Source organism: Acanthochromis polyacanthus, chromosome 4, assembly GCF_021347895.1.
Source record: "Acanthochromis polyacanthus isolate Apoly-LR-REF ecotype Palm Island chromosome 4, KAUST_Apoly_ChrSc, whole genome shotgun sequence".
Lineage (NCBI taxonomy): Eukaryota > Metazoa > Chordata > Actinopteri > Pomacentridae > Acanthochromis > Acanthochromis polyacanthus.
In genome coordinates, this window is record NC_067116.1 from 27,912,152 (window position 1) to 27,930,504 (window position 18,353).

General features: G+C 40.1%; 1 protein-coding gene across 1 annotated transcript; it reads left to right on the plus strand.

The window, feature by feature from the left end:
* Positions 1 to 501: 501 nt before the first annotated feature.
* Positions 502 to 16,525, plus strand: ephx4 (epoxide hydrolase 4). The gene is made up of 7 exons (XM_022221027.2): positions 502 to 1,124; positions 4,735 to 4,820; positions 7,330 to 7,487; positions 9,680 to 9,808; positions 10,141 to 10,244; positions 11,911 to 12,059; positions 15,599 to 16,525. The coding sequence occupies exons 1-7, from the start codon at positions 882 to 884 to the stop codon at positions 15,837 to 15,839; spliced, it is 1,110 nt and encodes a 369-aa protein (XP_022076719.1). The 5' UTR covers positions 502 to 881; the 3' UTR covers positions 15,840 to 16,525.
* Positions 16,526 to 18,353: the final 1,828 nt, after the last annotated feature.

The following is an 18,353-nucleotide window of genomic DNA, read 5'->3' on the forward strand; positions in this document are numbered from 1 at the left end:
CCCTTTAAACTTCCACAGAGTAATTTCGGACATGATATCTTTAATAAAACCGTAAAATGAAGAGAAAAACATCGTCTTTAACATCTCTAACACAATGTCTTGCTGTCTTGTTGCAACTTTTTGTAATATGCAGCAACAGGAAATCGGCTGCATGGCCACATAAAAATGAGGCGCAAATCAAAATTTGGCATGGCTGTGCTTAATTACGGCTGTGCTTAATTACGGGTCTCGCTGTGTGTGTTTTGTGTTGTTTCTAACAGAATCGGTGACCTGCTCGGCTGTGTGTGTTCACAGTCTCGCACCTGTGCCTGCCTCGCAGCTCACTGCGCATCAGAGCCCCTAATTAAGTCGCGCAGCCGCCACTTAATGTTCACATCGTTCCAAATAACTATAATTACATTCCGTTTTTTTGTTTTTCCTTAACGTGCTCGTCGTGTTTTCATTGCAGTCTCGTTGCCATAACAGCAGCGTGAAGCCGCGTTGCTTTGCAGTGATTCCCCCCCCCTCTCTTTCCTCTCAGGTTCCTCTTCTCTCTGCGCCTGAACAGCGCCTCTTAGCTGTGCCCAAATCTCTGCAAATCTCTGCACCGAGCGACTCCTTCCTCGGTTTTTTTTTTCCGGACTTGCCTTGTATAGTCAACAACACCGTCTGCCTCTAAACAAACCCACCGCTGTCACACGCAAGCGTGAAAATCTGACGTGATGCTGCCGCCGCCACCGTCCCATTCAGCCGCTCGTCGGGATCCTCCCTTCACACAGTCGTGCGTATGCGCCTGGAACCAAACAACGGCATTGTCGGAGCGGCGTTTAAACGAGCAATTAACGGGCGGAATCAATCAATAGGCAGCGTGATCCGGATTGATTTCCTGCGGCAATGTAAAGATGGCGAGAGTGCTCCACAACTTGCTGTTATTTCTGATCAGACTTGCGCTGAAAATCCGAGTTGTGGGGTATTGGTCATTGATCTATGCTTATTGTGCTCTGTGCTCCGTCGTGGCGCTGCTGAAACTTTGGTGGAACATCGTGCTGAGGCCGACAGCAACCTTCCAATGGGTGATCCGTGAAACTCCCCCGGCTTGTCTGAATGACACGTCCTTGGGAACCCACTGTTATGTTCGGATCAAGGTAAGACGCGCTCATGCACTTGGACGTGAAGGGAGGAAAACCCCATTGTGTGTGTGTATGTGTGTGTGTGTGAGGGTGACAGAGAGAGACTGGTCTTATTGCTTCAACGCCTTTCAGCCAAACGGGGCCCGATCGGTGAAGTGGCTGTTTATTTGTTGTACCGTGAGGCGGTTTTTCGGTGGAGTCACGGCTCAGGTGGTGCTGAAAGAACAGCTCCTCCGCCTCACGTCTCCGCACGCAGCCCCCAAACTACCAGCCGGCACGATGGGCTCCACATTATGTAATTAAATACCAAAACAAGTCTGTCACCACAATAAAAAAGAAAAAAAAACAGTGGGAGAATTATTCACATCCTTCACTTTACGTAGAAATTCTTATGCAAAGTCCTGCACCAGTAGAAGAGCTCAGTAAACAGTAGGATGGTGTTTTTCACTGTTATACTGGAAAAAAAAATCCAATTTATTTGTACAGCGTGTTTCAAAACAAGTCTTGTGCAAATTCAAGACAGGCAGCAATGAAAATGAATGCAAAAGCAAGACAGGAAAAAATGCTTAACTCAAAAAGTAAAATTATCTAACCAAAGCAAACAGGAGGGCAACTTCTAAGATCAGATTCTCAAAACAATAATAAGACCATTAAGAGCAATCAAAATCATTTATAAACATGCACGTTTTTGCAATTTTTGTAAAGCTATCAATAGAGGAACAAGATTTCTTTCAAAAAGAAAGCCAAAGCTTTGGAGCTGTCACTGCAAAAGGCTCAATCTCCCCCTTTACCCTCCAGCATTGGTCGCAGTAAACCTCAGCTGTGTTGGAGAGAAAGTATGGGCAAATACATTCATGGCTTCATAACGAAATTAAAGAACCCCACAGGTAGTCTGTGCAAGGATGTCAGTGCAGATGTGATCCATTTTCTTTGTGTATTTATGAGCCCTGCAGACGGGGCAGGCAAAGAGTTGCAGTGATCAAGCTTTGAGGAAACTGATTCAGCAATTGCAGTCTTTAGACAGATGACAGATTTCAATTTGTAGCATCTATTTATAATGGAGTTCATCTGTTTTTCAAATTATAGTGCAGAGTGAGCCAAAGATTGACAGCAAGATTTATGCAGGAGCATGAAGGTTGGCTGTCAGGTGATAGTTATTATGTTGTTGGGGGAGCAAAAACAATCACTTCTGTCTTGTTGCTATTTAGCTGAAGACAGTTTATTGACCATGCAGGGTTTTAATTTAGACTGGATGTAATAGAGGTACAGTTGTCAGAATTCAAAGGCAGCTGCAATGTTGTGCCACTGGTGCAACAGTGAAATGAGACATTATGTTTGTGAAAGAAAATAAAACATAAAATAAAAACGGACCTAAGATGGAACCTTGCGGTACTCCACAAGTGATTGAGGCATTCGAGGAGGAAGGATTCCCGAGAAAGACTTGTCCACAAGGCCAGATCATTTTACCATAGTGCACTGAATGCCGGCCTTGTCCTGTAGATGCTTTAAGACTTTATTTTGCATTATATCATTACACTATTGTGCACTAAAAATAACAACTTTTTAGTACCTTTTGAAAACAAAATTACAAAGTGCTTTACAATCAATAGTGACTCTGCTGCAGCATTTTCAATTTACTGCAGTCTTTAGATGTTTTGCTCACTGACACCAGAATAAAGTGCACCACAGTAGTCAAGTCTGGAGGAGATGAAAGCTTATATGACCTTTTCTAAGGCAGCAGCAGACGGAGATGACCTGATCTTGGTTGGCTGCGTCAGTTGGGCAAAGCAAAAACTGCATCTCTTTGGTGAACTGAGCATCAAAAGACAACTCTGAGTGTAAAATAACACCTGGACTGCAGACTTCTATGATCATACTTGGACACAGACCCAGGGAGATTGTTAGTGAATGCATATGAAAGAAAAACTTGCCAAAAATCATCTAAATTAAATCTAAATAAATACAGAAACCCTGACTTTCGAGAAAGATGATAGATTTTCATTGCCTTAAAGTAACCCCAGAACTTATTTGGTTGGATTTATTATGTATCTGCAAAGCTCTAGTCCAGAGGATAAGATATTAAACCCAGAGAAGACTCATTTTCAGCAGAGACATGAAGACATTAAATTGAACAAAAAAAAAAACCCTATCAAATAATCCATCACCTTAGCCACAAATATGCTCCAACTTGGCCTGATATGATGCAGCTTTTGTTGTTCTAATCGGAGCTCTGTACAGCCAGCTGTCCTAACTTCAAAACTCTTAACGTAGTCATTCTTCACTGCTCATCTTATTGTTTTGCATCACCTGCAGGTTGAGCCTAAATTTAGCTGTCAACAAGCCACCGAACTAAGCAGAACAAGCATAATCAGAGTGACCCTGTATCAGTGATGACACAACAATTTTCTTATCAAAATGCTTCATTTTGCAGAATCAATTGAGTGCAGACTTTGACACCAGACGACTGTTTACCTTAAATCTCCGTTCAGTGTGCAAGCAGGATTTTGCGGCATCACAGCAACATTGTAAGCCAGTTATTGTCCTGTATGCAGCTTACACAAGTAAAACGTTTCCCTCATTGAGGCCTCAAGTGCACCAAAGATGCTAAGAATGGACTTTTCAGTAAAGTAGAAACCATTTGATCTCACACAGTTAATAAGCAGTTTTCCTCTTTTGTTTCGGCATAAATACCTGTAAGGTTGTTAAAGTTTGTTTTTCACGATTCCCAGGCTGCAAGTAATGATGATTCATTGTCTGTGATTCTGCACATTGTTTTTGCTAATAATCTGTGAACCAGCAAGAAATAAAAACGCTGATCACACCAATGCAGAGCTGCAGGACATGCCTTTAAACACCTTGTTTTGTTCAAAAAACAATCAAAAACCCTTAAATCTGGAGTTTACAATGATATATGATAAAGACAAGTCGTCAATCCTCTCATTTTAGAGGCTGAGGTAAGAGAATATTTGGCGTTTTTTTTTTCAGCATTTTTGTGGAAACAAACATTAGGTTTTGTGTGAACTTCTTTGTGTATTTATGCAGGAATACACACACTTTAATGGAAATATTGTGGATATCTTGGGCATCATTTTATGTTACTTTCTCCAACCTTTAACCTGACATTTTGGAGCTGCTGTTTCTTTTGCACTGAAACTTTTGAAATAAAGCATATTAGAATTTTCACAGATTGCAGATTCTTCAGTAGGATTAGATGTAAATTTAATGAAGATATAAAAGTGTTTGTTAATCTTTTTGTATTCAAATTTTGTCAGATTTACATCATTGCTTAATATATAATATATTTTTAGATGTCTTCAAACATATCTGTAAGTTATGTTGCATCTCTGATAATATTCTACAGCAGCAGCACATTCACAAGAGAGTTAAAAGTCTAATATAAATAAATGAAATTCTCATTTGTATTGTCACTAAAGGCAACAAGTCACTCTTGTCTTGTTTCCCTGCTAAGTATATTACTGTGTATTTATTTTCCATTCCGGTCCACTCACTAACAGTCATTTAAGAGTGCTGACTTGTACTGTTGTGTCCACTAAGTGGCTCTGAATAAGGATGACAGCTCAGTGTTTGTGTGTAACTGTGTTTGTGTCTTCTCCTCTCGGTGCAGGAGTCTGGCCTGAGGTTTCACTATGTTGCAGCTGGAGAGAGAGGAAAGCCACTCATGCTGTTTTTGCACGGCTTCCCCGAGTTCTGGTAGGTCAAACGCAAATCAGGGTTGCACCAACAGTGGGAGCACATCTGTGTTCAGCTGCAAACCAGACTGTAATATTTTGCTTTTGTGCAGTCGCCCTAAAATGTCCCTCGACTCTGATAATTCCTCAACTGTAATGTTTCAGCAGCACTGTTAAATCTCTGCGGTCTGCAAAAAAATCTATAAAAAAAAATCTAGGAGGAGAGTTCTCATTCACAGGCATGATTTGCCGTCGGCGGGGTGGAAAGCATTCAAGATCTCCTCTCCCTGATATGAAATGAAAAACGATGTCGAGCATTGTGCCTGGATGGAGGCCAAAGAGGTTGTCAAGAGCTGTAAGCCTGTCCATATCTCTAACATACTATTTAAGCTGTGGACAGGACAGGGATTAATTAACTGTGGACTGGAGCTCTTTCTGCTTCACTTGCCGTATTCTTCGCAGAAATGATGAACCCTGCCGAGAGTGAGGTGCCTTGGAAAGAAGTCTATCTTAAAATGTGCTAATTCCCTCTAAGAGATGAGAAAGAGGCGAGTGTGTCAGGAGGAGGATGGAGGGGTCCTAGGGGCTTACTGTGCTTCAAACCTCATCTGTATTCTATAAATCTGAGGGTTCAGTGCAGGGATCTTATCCTGACTCATCAGAATCACAGGCTGGGCTCTGCATCCTGCCTTCCTCTCACTCGGCTGAGGAGGAGGAGGAGGATGAGGAGGAGGAGAGTGGTGGGTTTCAGTCCTGTGGAGGAGCAGCTACAGTGCAGCAGACAAGATCTTCAATTAGGAAGTCATTCCAGTCCACGTGATCAGTGGGTGGATTAGAATCTAAAACAGCTTCTATTATCCGGAGGTGACCTTCACTCAGCTGGAAAGAAAGCTGAGTGCTAGCTTTTAAAAAAAAAAAAAAAAAAAGTTTGATCTGTTAGTTTGTAACCATCTCCAGTTTGTACAGACTTCAAAGGGGCACTTTTGCGCATCAAATTCAGCTTAATCATCATGAAGAGAACTACTTGTCCTGTGAAAACGGTTGCATCATGCGCTATTTGGGCCTAAAGCATTCAAATGATGAACAGAAAACCTGTGTCACAAAGCGGGTGATTGGAGTTGAAAAGACATGCAGATTTACCCGACAGAGAAAAATGAATTAAAGATGTTATTTCACAGCATTATGGGAAACATAGGAATCAGTGTATTTTGAGCTTAACTCCACAATAAAGACTAAAAATCAGGATATATCAACTTCTGCTGCGTTGATTCCCTTTTTCATTTAGCCTTCAGCTGAACTTTGTGAAAGAGCAAAATGCAATCATTTGACGACCACTTTCAGTAGCAGTGCACTGTAACGCCACTCTGGTGGTCAAAAGCCTGATGATTTTTGTCTGCATGATCAGTCGTTTCAACGCTTTTCGGTCATTTTCTTTGTAAGCAGCCATGCAGTGCGTTCCAGTAGCATCGGATGCGTTTTGAGAGACGGGGTATCACACTAGCTGCTCATCATTTGCATAAACTTGAAGTCTAGGCAACTATATGCAAATCAAGAGCATCCGGCATGGCCCACTGCCTCTGGAAACTTCTGAAAAACTTTAAAACTAATCATTGTCAAAGTGAAACAAAGACAAATTCAGAAGCTGCACTGCTTACTTCACGCCTCAGATCATTTTAGAAACAAATGTTTTTCTACAAAAAAATTTCTAAGCCAGCCACCATGTCGGCTTTGTTGGTTCGTGTTCGTCCAATCCGGTGCAGCCAGTGTTTGTTACAGGAAAACTGACCCTGTATTGGTTGGGAGCATCACTCACCCATCTCAAAATTGTGTAGTTTTGTGCCCATCAAGCATCCAATGAATGCTGCCAAATATCATGACCCCCTTGCATCCAGAAACACCCCTGTGGACACATCTCATTGTTTCTAACCTTTTTACACTGCAACAAGTCTTGTAAGTTCTGGAAGATTTAGTAGAATGGTAAAAGTGAGAGAGTACTTTATTTTAGATGCAAATTTAACAGTGTGCCTTTAGGTATGTATGTAACAGATTATCTGCAGGTCTTGAGAGGCCCTGTCTATAAAACAGACCTTTAAAAACTCTAGAATAGCATCTACAAATATCTCAAATGTTACTTCTATCCTATTGTAGATGTGAGCATTAGTTATTTATCGAATGTGATTAAATGTGGGATTGCACTGTAAGAAGCCTTTAGAGTAGACAAGTCAAGATTTTCAGTGAAAACAGAAATTAAATAGATTTATCCTTATCCCCCTATGCTCCTTTTATCTTGTTTCAGATAATGTGAATTGATTTATTCCATAAATATGAATTACTGTCATTTATAGCAAGAAAGTACTGACCAAAAATGTCTTATAAATATCATATAAATTCACTTAATGAATAAATAATTGTTCCTGCTGGTTTGGTGTGAAGCACTAAAAGGGTCTTAAAACATTTATTGTGGCTACAGTGCAGAATCCTGAAGTAATTAAAGGAAAAGTCCCTTTCTTGTGCTCTGTGTGTGATTTCAGGTTCTCCTGGCGCTACCAGCTGCGTGAATTCAAGAGTGAATTCCGTGTGGTGGCCATCGACATGCGAGGCTATGGGGAGTCCGACCTGCCACTCTCCTCTGAAAGTTACCGCTTTGACTACCTGGTTACCGATGTCAAGGATATTGTGGAGTATCTAGGTGAGAGAGCATGTCTGTGATTGTAAAACAAAATGCGGACGATATTGTGACAGAGCAGTAAATGAAAAATGAACTTGTTTATTCGTCTTCAGCTGCAGACAGCCTTCTGCCTGCAGCATGGCATGACAAACTTCCTGTGATTCATTCTTGGTTAACATGGGACATTGTGCAGATACGAATCCTGCAGCTTGCTGACTGCATGCTAACACTAGCAGGGAGCGAGCCCGAGGCACATGCCAGCATCTGCTAATCATTATCTGGCCAGAATTACATTTTCTGCTCTTTTGCTGGCCAGCATATTGCAGGTCCTTCTGTCACTGTAGCGCTGCTTACATACTCTGTAAGGTAATCTGTCCTTGTGCTGAAGTGCCAGTGAAGATTCTCTAATGAATCTAAGTGTAGCAGACAATGTCCAGGAGCTCTTTCTCTGCCCTCTCCTTCACACCCGTCACCTCTTATTCAGACGTGTTGAAGTGGCTGTTTTAGCGCCAGATGCAAGAAATGATTCAAGCAGTCATGTCTTGATTTTTCTCTGAAGTGCTGTTTTCACTCATTCAGTATTAAACAAAACCAGGGGCTATTCCATGTTTTAATCCTATTCTAATTAGGCTGTTTGGGAAGTTTTTAATGCAGATGAGGTGCTAAAATTCACAGCCACTTCAGAAAGAATACTCTCTCTTCTAGCAAAAAAAGTAAAACGGCAACCAACGTAGACTTGAATGATTGTGTGACACCTGGACTTTTTGACATTTCTCATTTTCTCTCGGAGTAGAAATATCACTGAATTCAGAACACGGATGCTGTTGAATTTGTCAACAGTGTTGTGGGAAAAAAAAGTCTGTATTTTAGACCAGCTTGGAAATGGTTCTACAGTTACTGCTATCACAGGGCATATGGGATCTACAGCCAGTCATGTTCCCCTCATTGGTTGTCGAGCTCCATTTCGCACATTAAATTGTTACTATATATTCAAGATGGCTTTTCTTTGTCTATCATGTCTAGCAACAAAGCGTTGCAAATAAATGTGTTCATAATTGTGTGTAAATCTGACTAAAATACATTTACTTTGTGGTTACTTTTTAATTCTAAATTCAATTTCATTTGCTCAACCTGTTTCGTTTAAAAATGTAGCAATATAGAAGTCTGGGGAAATTCTGAAAGACTTGCTATTTGAGACTGTTTCCTTATTTGCAAGTTTCTTATGTTGTATTTTCAAAACTTGTATGGAAAGCTAGTCATTATAAATCGCGTTGTGGTTGTTTTTTTTAAGGAATGTTGTAATAAGCAGGATTTTCCTCCCACAGAAAACTCCCTAGATCATGAAACATTTGCCGAACCATTTTCCTAAAGAAGCTCTAGCTCTGAAATGTCACAAAACTGACATTAGAAAATGTATTCTTGCAAGTTAGGTGGAGAGTGGGAGTCTGTTTCAAAGCTGTTGAATAGTACAGCCTTAAATTCCAGCCCTGAGGCACTAGAATGACTTGTCAATATTCTCATGCGGCTTCTCAACACATTCCTGATGAAACATTTACATTCAGTCACAAAGGTCTATATTTGATGTTTTGTAGCTTCTTACATTGTTCTAGCTGTCATTCTCAATTACTTAACAGGCTTTGAAGAGATAAGCGCTCAATAATGCATCCGGCTGCACAAATGATTCACTTAATGGTCATTTCAGTGGAAGCAGTCTTGCACTGATTGTATGATGACTGTTGCGCTTTCATCTGTGATTGTACCCTAGAAACCTCTTAGATCCCACACCAAGAACATTCACTGTAAATAAGCGGGAGCAAACAAACCAGAAGACAGATGACAGAAACATCCTGTGGCTGCCTGACTTACCCGTATGACTTTTCCTTCTTTAAGTTTGTGTTATGGGTGCTGAGATGAGGCTTGTTGGGGCTGATTCACATTAGCAGGTGTAAATGGCGCTTCCACAGGTAAAAGGATTAGTTTGTGGGGACTGGAGCAGTAATTTGATCAGGGTGATGTCCTGACCTTGGTCTACATTTGGCTGTATGTCATGAAATACATCCATTTGATGAGTGTAAATGTCCTCAGAGCGAACAAGCTCACAATAAAGAAGTGAGAACCGTGTTTTTAACATGTTTTTAACGTCAGCACGGCTTCTTTTAGAACTGCCTTCTGTGACAATAGCAGTTTTATGTGCGTTTTGTTTCTCTTCCAAGGGTACAACAGATGCTGCCTTGTTGGCCATGACTGGGGCGGGACCATAGCGTGGCTGTTTGCCATCCACTACCCCGAGATGGTGACAAAACTCATCGTCCTCAACTGTCCCCATCCGTCTGTATTCGCAGGTACAATCCCGCCAAATGAACATGTCCTCAGGAAAAGCAATTTTCCTCATTCTAATTAGGAAAGCTCTGGTTTGGCTCTTGGAATATTACCATAATTATTCTCATTAATTAGGGAGTAATATTACTTCAGTTGCATGTTTGCATCCGTCTGGCAAATCCTCTTCTGCCTTAAGGGCAAGTTGATGAGAAGCTAATTACAGGAGGCTAATGTGAAGCTGGAGCATCTGGTAGAACTGGTGCAAACGGAGAGGGCAAAGAGTGTCACCATGATCACATTTGCCTTTAATTTATTGCCGAAAAACTGAACATCTATCTACTCTTTTCCCCTCCAGATTATGCTCTGCGTCACCCGAGCCAACTGCTGAAATCCAGTCACTTCTTTTTCTTCCAGCTGCCCCGTTTCCCGGAGCTCATGCTCTCCATCAATGATTTCAAGGTGGTCTGTTGTGTGTGCGTGGTGTGCGTGTGTGTGTGTGTGTGTGTGGACTTAAGCGGCTTCAAGGTCAAGGTTGTGTGTGCTTGTGTTACTGTGTGTGCTTCCATGTGTGTTTATGTGCCTGTGCATTGGTGTATGTTGCACATTATTACAGTGTCAGTCTATTTTTAGCGTTCGCATCAGTTGGAAGTCTAAATATAGCCTGCCTGGAATGAGAGAGATTATTGTAGTAAACAAAATGATTAAGTCATTATATACTGGCCTGCTTACATTGAGAGTGATTAGATGTTAATGTTGAGTTGCCCATCTTTGTGGATTTACTGTATTTACTTTATGTACATTCAGTAATATTTCATTTTTTATCTTTTTTTCAGATTTATGCATTCTCGATTTACAAATGTTTTGATTTTACCACCAGAACCCCACTATTCATCAGAGTCAGAAACTGCAAAAACTGGAAAGAATTGTTATTTTGTTCAACATTTCCTAAGCTACTACTACGACTCACGAGTGACACGCGGTTATATTGGAAGTCTCAAATCATTCTCAGCTTAAAATCAAAGTTTTTCACCTACATGTCTTTATCCTTCAAAAACTAATTTATTTGTATTAACCTGATTCTGTAAAAAACAAACAATAACAACAAAAAAGCAAACTAGTGTGCTCTTTAGCTCAATTACAAAGTAACTTTAGTGATTCACGTGCAAAAACAGTCACATGACATAAATTCAGGGAGCATTCGGCTGGACTGCAGGCTGTGTAGATCGTAGACAAATATGACAAAAACAAGTAGTTAAATATCTATAGCACATAGTCAATATTTTTCCAGTACTTTTAACACCCGTGTGAACTTTTTGTACATATTAATTCCAATTCTTGTGTAACTATTTTTAAAAAGGAACTTTTTTTATGATGACATGTTATAGCATTTCAACTGTGTCATTTTAGAGATTATTTTTCTTCCACACTTGTGCTGTTTCCATAGAAGTGCAGGACTTTATATTGCAGTGAAAAATGAGCTCACACAGTTTGATGAAAAGATGACACTCCTCTTCTATCTATCCATTAAATATGTAGCAGCCGCAGCTAGCTTAGCTTAAAATGAAGACTGGAAACAAAGGCTAACCAGCTGGCCTGCCTCTGTCTGGCTCTAACAGATAATTAATGCATAATGTCTCATTTGTTAATTAATACAAGCCCTGCCTTTATGATCACTACTTTCTGTTTTTAAACCAGGCTGCTGGCTAAAATTTTACATCTATAGACAGCAAATATATTTTCATCAACTGTTTAGCTGCTTATTCAATTTTAAAATGTAAATGTCTCCTTTTTAGATGATTTTGCTGTTTCAACATGTTTTTTAAAAAAATGATTTATTTCCTCTCCGAAATATCCACTCTGGCTCTTGCTAATTAATTGTAAGCGTGCAGCCATATGCTCCTGTTGGAGTTTCCAGAAGTAGAAGCTCAGCATGTGATGTTGTCGAGCCAGCAGTAAGTCAGAGTGCCAGAACTGCGACTGAAGGTCATCAGAGCTGAGTTTACCACTGAAGCACCCTTTCTGACTCATGTTACAGGGACATAGATGTCCTTCTGTAAATGTTGTCTAGATCAAATTGTACCGACCGCACAAACTCACCCAGTGTTTGCTGCTGCGTCTGCTGCAGGCTCTGAAGGCTTTGTTCACCAGCCGCAACACAGGGATTGGAAGGAAGGGCCGATGGCTCACTGCAGAGGACTTGGAGGCCTATCTGTATGCACTGTCACAGCCGGGAGCTCTAACGGGAGCCCTCAACTACTACAGGAACGTCTTTAGGTGGGAAATCTCGCACTGAGATAGATTCTGTCAAACATTTTAGAAAGTGCTGAAGGACACAGGCATTACATGAAGATACTGAAGTTAAAGTGCAAGTATGTCCAATTTGTAGTGATATACAGCACAATCCACCACTGACTAAAGGTTATAGAACATAAAATATTATACATCAGCTACTGAAAGAGGTGTGCTGTTGCCATAGGAGAACATTCATTGTTACTGCTGCACTTTAAGATGTTTTTTTTTTTTTAGTCCGTGTTATTTCTTAGTCATGGCTGCTTAATGCACAGTGTGATAACAAAGTCATTTTTAATTTTAAGTAAAGTGTGCTTTTCAGAAACTTTATTACACGATAAGTATTATGCATATAGAGGAGATTTGCACAATATGTCATCTTAGTATTGAATATTACAATGTGCATAAACTACTGCAGGAATGTGACGTACGGTAAATTAACTCTAACTCATAATTAAGACGACTTTATGATACGACTTTTTTGATGCTTGATACAAAATGAACTTTCTGTGACTAATCTGCAAGAAACAACAAACTATTCTGGATGCTATTTGCTGGTGTTACACCATATGAGAAAGGCTCTAAACAGCTTTATTTAAATATGTATCTTTTATGTTCGATACAGATGCACATCCCTACAAAATCACTACAATTCTTGTTAGAGTTATTCATGTCACCTATTGAAGAAAAACTAGATTTCGCAATGCAAAGTTTTTTCCATTTTTGTGCAGACCTGATCTAGAGATACACAATGTTGTTATTCCACACAGATTTAGTTGCACCATCTGCTGTCAGAGCTGTGAAGGCCTCGTCCACATGTAGCTTTTTCTATGCGTTTTGGCCATTCGCCCACACAAATGCAGTGTGAGGTCACTGCAAACAGACTTCTAGTTAAATTCCTTTCAGGGTAAAGTGTTTTCAAGCACTCCATTTTCACTGTTGACATGGCGACAGAGAGAAATAAGTCATGTGTAAAATCATTTGCATTTTCTATTTACTTTAAGGACTTACTGTAGCTTACCTGAAAAGTACATGCTGTTGCATACAGCATATTTATTTTTACCACTGGAACATACTACTTTGTCATAGTATTGTACCTTAAACTTTAATCATCTTGCGCATATATCTGATACAGGCTGGAGTATGACATGAGAGGGTTATACTGCTTTTTATATGGCAATGAAGTTTTAGACCCGCTTCCCACATGAGCCTAAACCTTTCCCTTCGTTGATGCCACAGCACTGTCAAATATTTACTTTCACTTAAAGCTTTATTCTTACATGTCAGACTACCGAGTTGGCCAACAGTGATCGGCACAAATCAGATCAAAGGAAATCTCGGGGCTTGCGTTTTTGACATGTGAGCTGTACATGCATGGCTGAACATGCCATCTGCTCCCTTCTCAAGCAACGAGTTATCTCAGGATAGCTTTTATATGCTTACATAAAAGAAATCTCACTGACCCATGGCCAATTAGTCTCTCCACGGGCGTATACTGTACTGAAGCATGGGGGACGCAAAAATAGACAAACACACGGTCAACATCCATCCATCCATTTTCTACGTATATGCACTCATCCCGTTGAGAGACCTGAGGCTGGAGTCTATCTGAGCCCACGCTGGCCGAGATTCAGATTCTGTACTGCCGCTGATTGTAAGGAAAGCAGAGAGGCAAGGAACATTTGAAAAAAAAAATAAAAATGGAAATCTGGGTTCCCAAAAAAAAACTTTGCATGCACTGCTGACAGAGAAAAGTTGCCAAGTAACAAAAGAGACAAGATGCAATATAAATAGAAACTTATTCTTCAAAAGGACCTTGATGTCGCAGTAACTGATGCCTGAATAAGACATTCGTGTCATGCTGAATTCACTGCGACATGTCTTCACTCCTCTTAAAATCCCAGCAGATGGAGAATAAAAAGTGTGTGAGGTTTATTCAGGGCATCTCTGCTTCAAATGAGGAAGCTTTCATTGATGACCATCCCTTCTCGGACTGTAGCAGCTGATTATAGCAAGAAAGAAATACAGACAGTTGACAACTTAAAGGAAAAAAATAACCACTGACCCCTACAGTGAGGGCATCCGGTAGTTCTGTTTGGGGCATTTTGCTGGCACAGTGACTGCAAATCAATACAAAGTTAGTCTGGGTTTGGAAGTGGTTTCTTCTAAAATGACAATATCCCCTCTGGTTTAAATAGGATGAAAATACTGTGAATTTTGTGCTGTTACTTTCACAATGACCGCATCTCAACCCGGTTGACCACCTATTTGAGATTTTGCACTGTTTTGTTAGAAAGCTGTCCTCACTACCATCAAAATGCCAAATGAGGAAATATCTTTTGCAGTGTGGTGTTCATCCCTCCAGCAGTTGGAGAATCAATACATGTAAACATTGTTGATGGTGGCGTTTGAGAAAAGAATGCTACTTGACAAGGACATAGAGAGGACAACAAAAGGGCAGTTATTGTCCTGCATGAATATGACAGGATATGCAAGAACATTTTGGCTGCTCTAAAGCTGCCTACAAGTTTCTGCAGTGGAAAACCATCTAATGCCGAGGCATATTAAAGCTGTTGTTGCAGCACATGGTGGCCCAACACCTTAATAAGACACTCTAACTGTAGCCAGAATCACTTATAAACTATGTACTCTTTCATGCAGCATGCATATAATTCAGACATTTGTCCTAATAATGTCCGTTAAATGTTGACTACTGCAGCCATCTGAGCGTCCTCAGCTGCTTAAACTTGTTTATACTCACGAGAGACACTGACATATGTACTGTATGTGACATAACGACACAGAGGATTGTGGGTCAGAATGGCCAAAAAAGCGTGCTGGCTTACATCATTCAAAATCCGACCAGATTTAGCAGGACATCCAGGCATTTTTGGCATGACACTTTTGATGTACTGTGTATTGGGACATGCTAAGTCTTTTTCTGGCACGCTACATGGCATTGGTTGTACGAATTTCTTTTCCTTTAATTTGTCACCCGTCTATAGATGCCACTTTTGTAGGAATCAGTCAGAACTTATAAGAGAGAGGTAATTCAATTGGAAACATAACATCAATATCTGACTTAGACACATATTTTGCTGTAGAGCCTGACTGATATGTGGGTCAGCTGATATTGGCCTATCACAGATAAAAAGGTACCAGCAGCGTATATGACTATATACATCAATAGATTTTTTTTTCTTTTGTTCCCCCCCCCTTTTTTTTTTTTAGAGCTTAATGCAGAAAAAGATGCATGAAGTAATTTAGAAATGGTACTATCGCACAGTCCAACTCCATAGTACAGAGTATTATCAACACTGACAGCAGCACATGTAGCAGAGTATGAATCACAGTTTATCAGATGGGGCTGGAGAGTCAAGTGGTGTCTAAAAAAACTATAATCAGCATCTGTTATTTTTATGTGTAAATACTGACTTTACTGTCCATTATTACAGAATTGGGTGTATTTTCTCCATTTAAAATCAGTCATGACACAGAATTTTTCCTTTCTTTTCTGTCCTCAGCTCCCTGCCCCTGAGCCACAACCACGTCAGGTCTCCGGTGCTGCTGCTGTGGGGAGAGCGGGATGCATTCTTGGAGCAGGAGATGGCCGAGGCCTGTCGTCTCTACATTAGGAACCATTTCCGTCTGAACATCATTTCCGGCGCCAGTCACTGGCTGCAGCAGGACCAGCCCGACATCGTCAACACCCTCATATGGACCTTCCTCAAGGAGGGAGAGGGACGCAAGAGCTACAGGAACTAAATCCACAGCGAGGCCTCCTCCAGCACACCCTCCCTCCCTCCCCTCACCTGCCACTCCCAGAAGCCTGGAATATGCCTGTGATACCAAGCGACATAGTGATAATGCAATCATTCTTTAAATCTTTCACATTTCAGATATTTTTTAAAGAAGTCGGCAGTAGAGGAAAGAATCAAAGCACACTTCACTGGAGAGGACACTGAACAAAACGCGTGACACATATTCAAGATGTTTTTTGCACATGACATCCGCCTTAAAGTTTGTTGGTTACAGCATTACAAATGTGTGGCAGAATCTCCTTGTGACTTGTATTGTGTGGTGCCTTTTTAACTTCCGAGTTGTCGCGGTGTAAAGATGTCCTGAGAGATTGGGATGTGGTGTCGTCTGCTATACTTGTGTGTTTCACTGGGTCGCTCCACTCTACTTTGGGCACAGTCCTTTGGGAGCCATAACTCTCCCGCTCCCTTTATCAGGTAGTGTTGTCAGAAGGAGTTTTCTTTTTTTTTTTAATATTGTTTCCTCAAAGATACTTGCTCAAATGTAGAGAATGTTGTTATCTTCCTGTATAGAAATGTAAGTGATGGTTGACTATTGTACTATTTTGTATCTCTTCCTACACACTGCATTTTGAAATTCACTGAGCCAGGTCTACACCAATTGATTTTATAAATAAACTGAGTAAGTGTCAATCTGTCGGACTACGCTGCTCCTTAAAAACAATTCTCTGTGTTTTAAGATAATAATAATGCGTTTGAAGCTACAAGCAGCAATGCTCATGCCCCCAAGAGACGAAAAACACCAGAAATAGCCGAGGATGTTGTGTTAAATATAGCAGCAGAGCGGAGTGACACAGCAGTTAATCTGCATCTATTCTGGAAAACAAACATTTAGACAGTTTTTAACTTCCATATTTAACAGTGTGGTTAGATGCAAATAGTATAATTTACATAAAGGTGCTGTGCCAGAAGCTCACTGATTTTCACTGCTGGTCTATTTGGGTATGAGAACACACAGAAGAAGCATGACTATGAATGTACTCTACCAGAAATACTATTTTTTTTTAGGATTTTTAATATTTGTAAAAATCCAATTATCTAATATTTGATTAACTATAATTCAGTAATCGGGGCTAGTTGTTGTTATATCCTGGATACTCAAATGTTTTCCTCATATGAGCAGATTTCAAGGGTAACCCAGCAGGTCAGGGTCATTTTCCTTCACCATTTGGTCTGTATTTACACCTGAAATAGGGATTATGACACTTACACCGTAGAGATATGCATTAAAAGCACAAATTTGTTGCATGAAAATTCACCAGACTGCAAGAAATGAAGTGTTTGATGCTCATATTTATACAATGTTCAAACAAAACTTATGGCTCCATTTGAGGATGGCTTATTGTTAAGAACCACCTCAGTAGTTTCAATTTAACACCATAATTATTAATATTATTCAAAATTTGCTCTAATATTCATCACTCTGTGGCAGATCTCACGGTACAAACAGATTATTACGTCCTCTGTGTTTGCAGCTCTGATGCTGATTCAAACGGTTACAGTTACATTCACACTGACATCATGGGATCAGAGAAACATGCAGGATGAGACAATGACGTCAACATCCATCAGGGGGCCATTTCTCTGCTGCCTTCAAGGACCCTCGGAAATATACTAAATTTAATCAGGTAAGATAAGATAAGATAAGATAGACTTTATTGATCTCACAAAGGAGAAATTAAAAGTAAAGGAGTATAAATGACCGCAGTAGAGACTGGTGCACATTTTGCCAGCAAATAAATAGCTTATTATTCTAGTTTATTTATTAGAATGCTTGGTTTGAAATGAAGTAGAGACAGAAATTTGCACGATTCTATGGAAAGACAAAGCTATTAGGGCCTATTTTTTTGCAGTCTGTTTTCAGTGCAACTTCTAGTAATCATATAATTGGTTCCTATATGTGTGAAAATCCCCATTTGTCCTTGTAGCAACAGGATAGTTGTAATTTCCCCCTCAGTCATGTCACTTAAGATAAACAAAAAGATCTTCGCTTTTTTGGTGAATGCTCTCACATAGTAGCTAGATCAGACTCAAAAGTATGTCCGTGTTACAGATACAAGATATCATTTCTGTTAGCAATTACCAGAATACAGTTTTTTATGGAAAAACAACATTTCAGAAGAGAAAATATTAAATATTTTTGTCTGATGGTATCCAGGAAAAACAACAAATAAGAGCATTTACATCTGAATGGAATTGCCACCACTCTAGTGTAGACCAGCACCACCAGAGGGCATCCGTATTACGCAGTCTACCTGCAATCATGGAATAAAGCAAATGTGTTTGTTGTGATAGTCTGTGTGAGGTCAAGGATAGGAGCAGCACCTGAAAGCATCACTAGAAAGAAATGGTAAGTTGGACCTTGACATTACCTAACTTTTGACCACTGCAAGTTTGATGTACAATGTTCAGTTCCTTTCAATTAAATCCAATTTGATTCAGTTCAGTTCAATTCAAAATC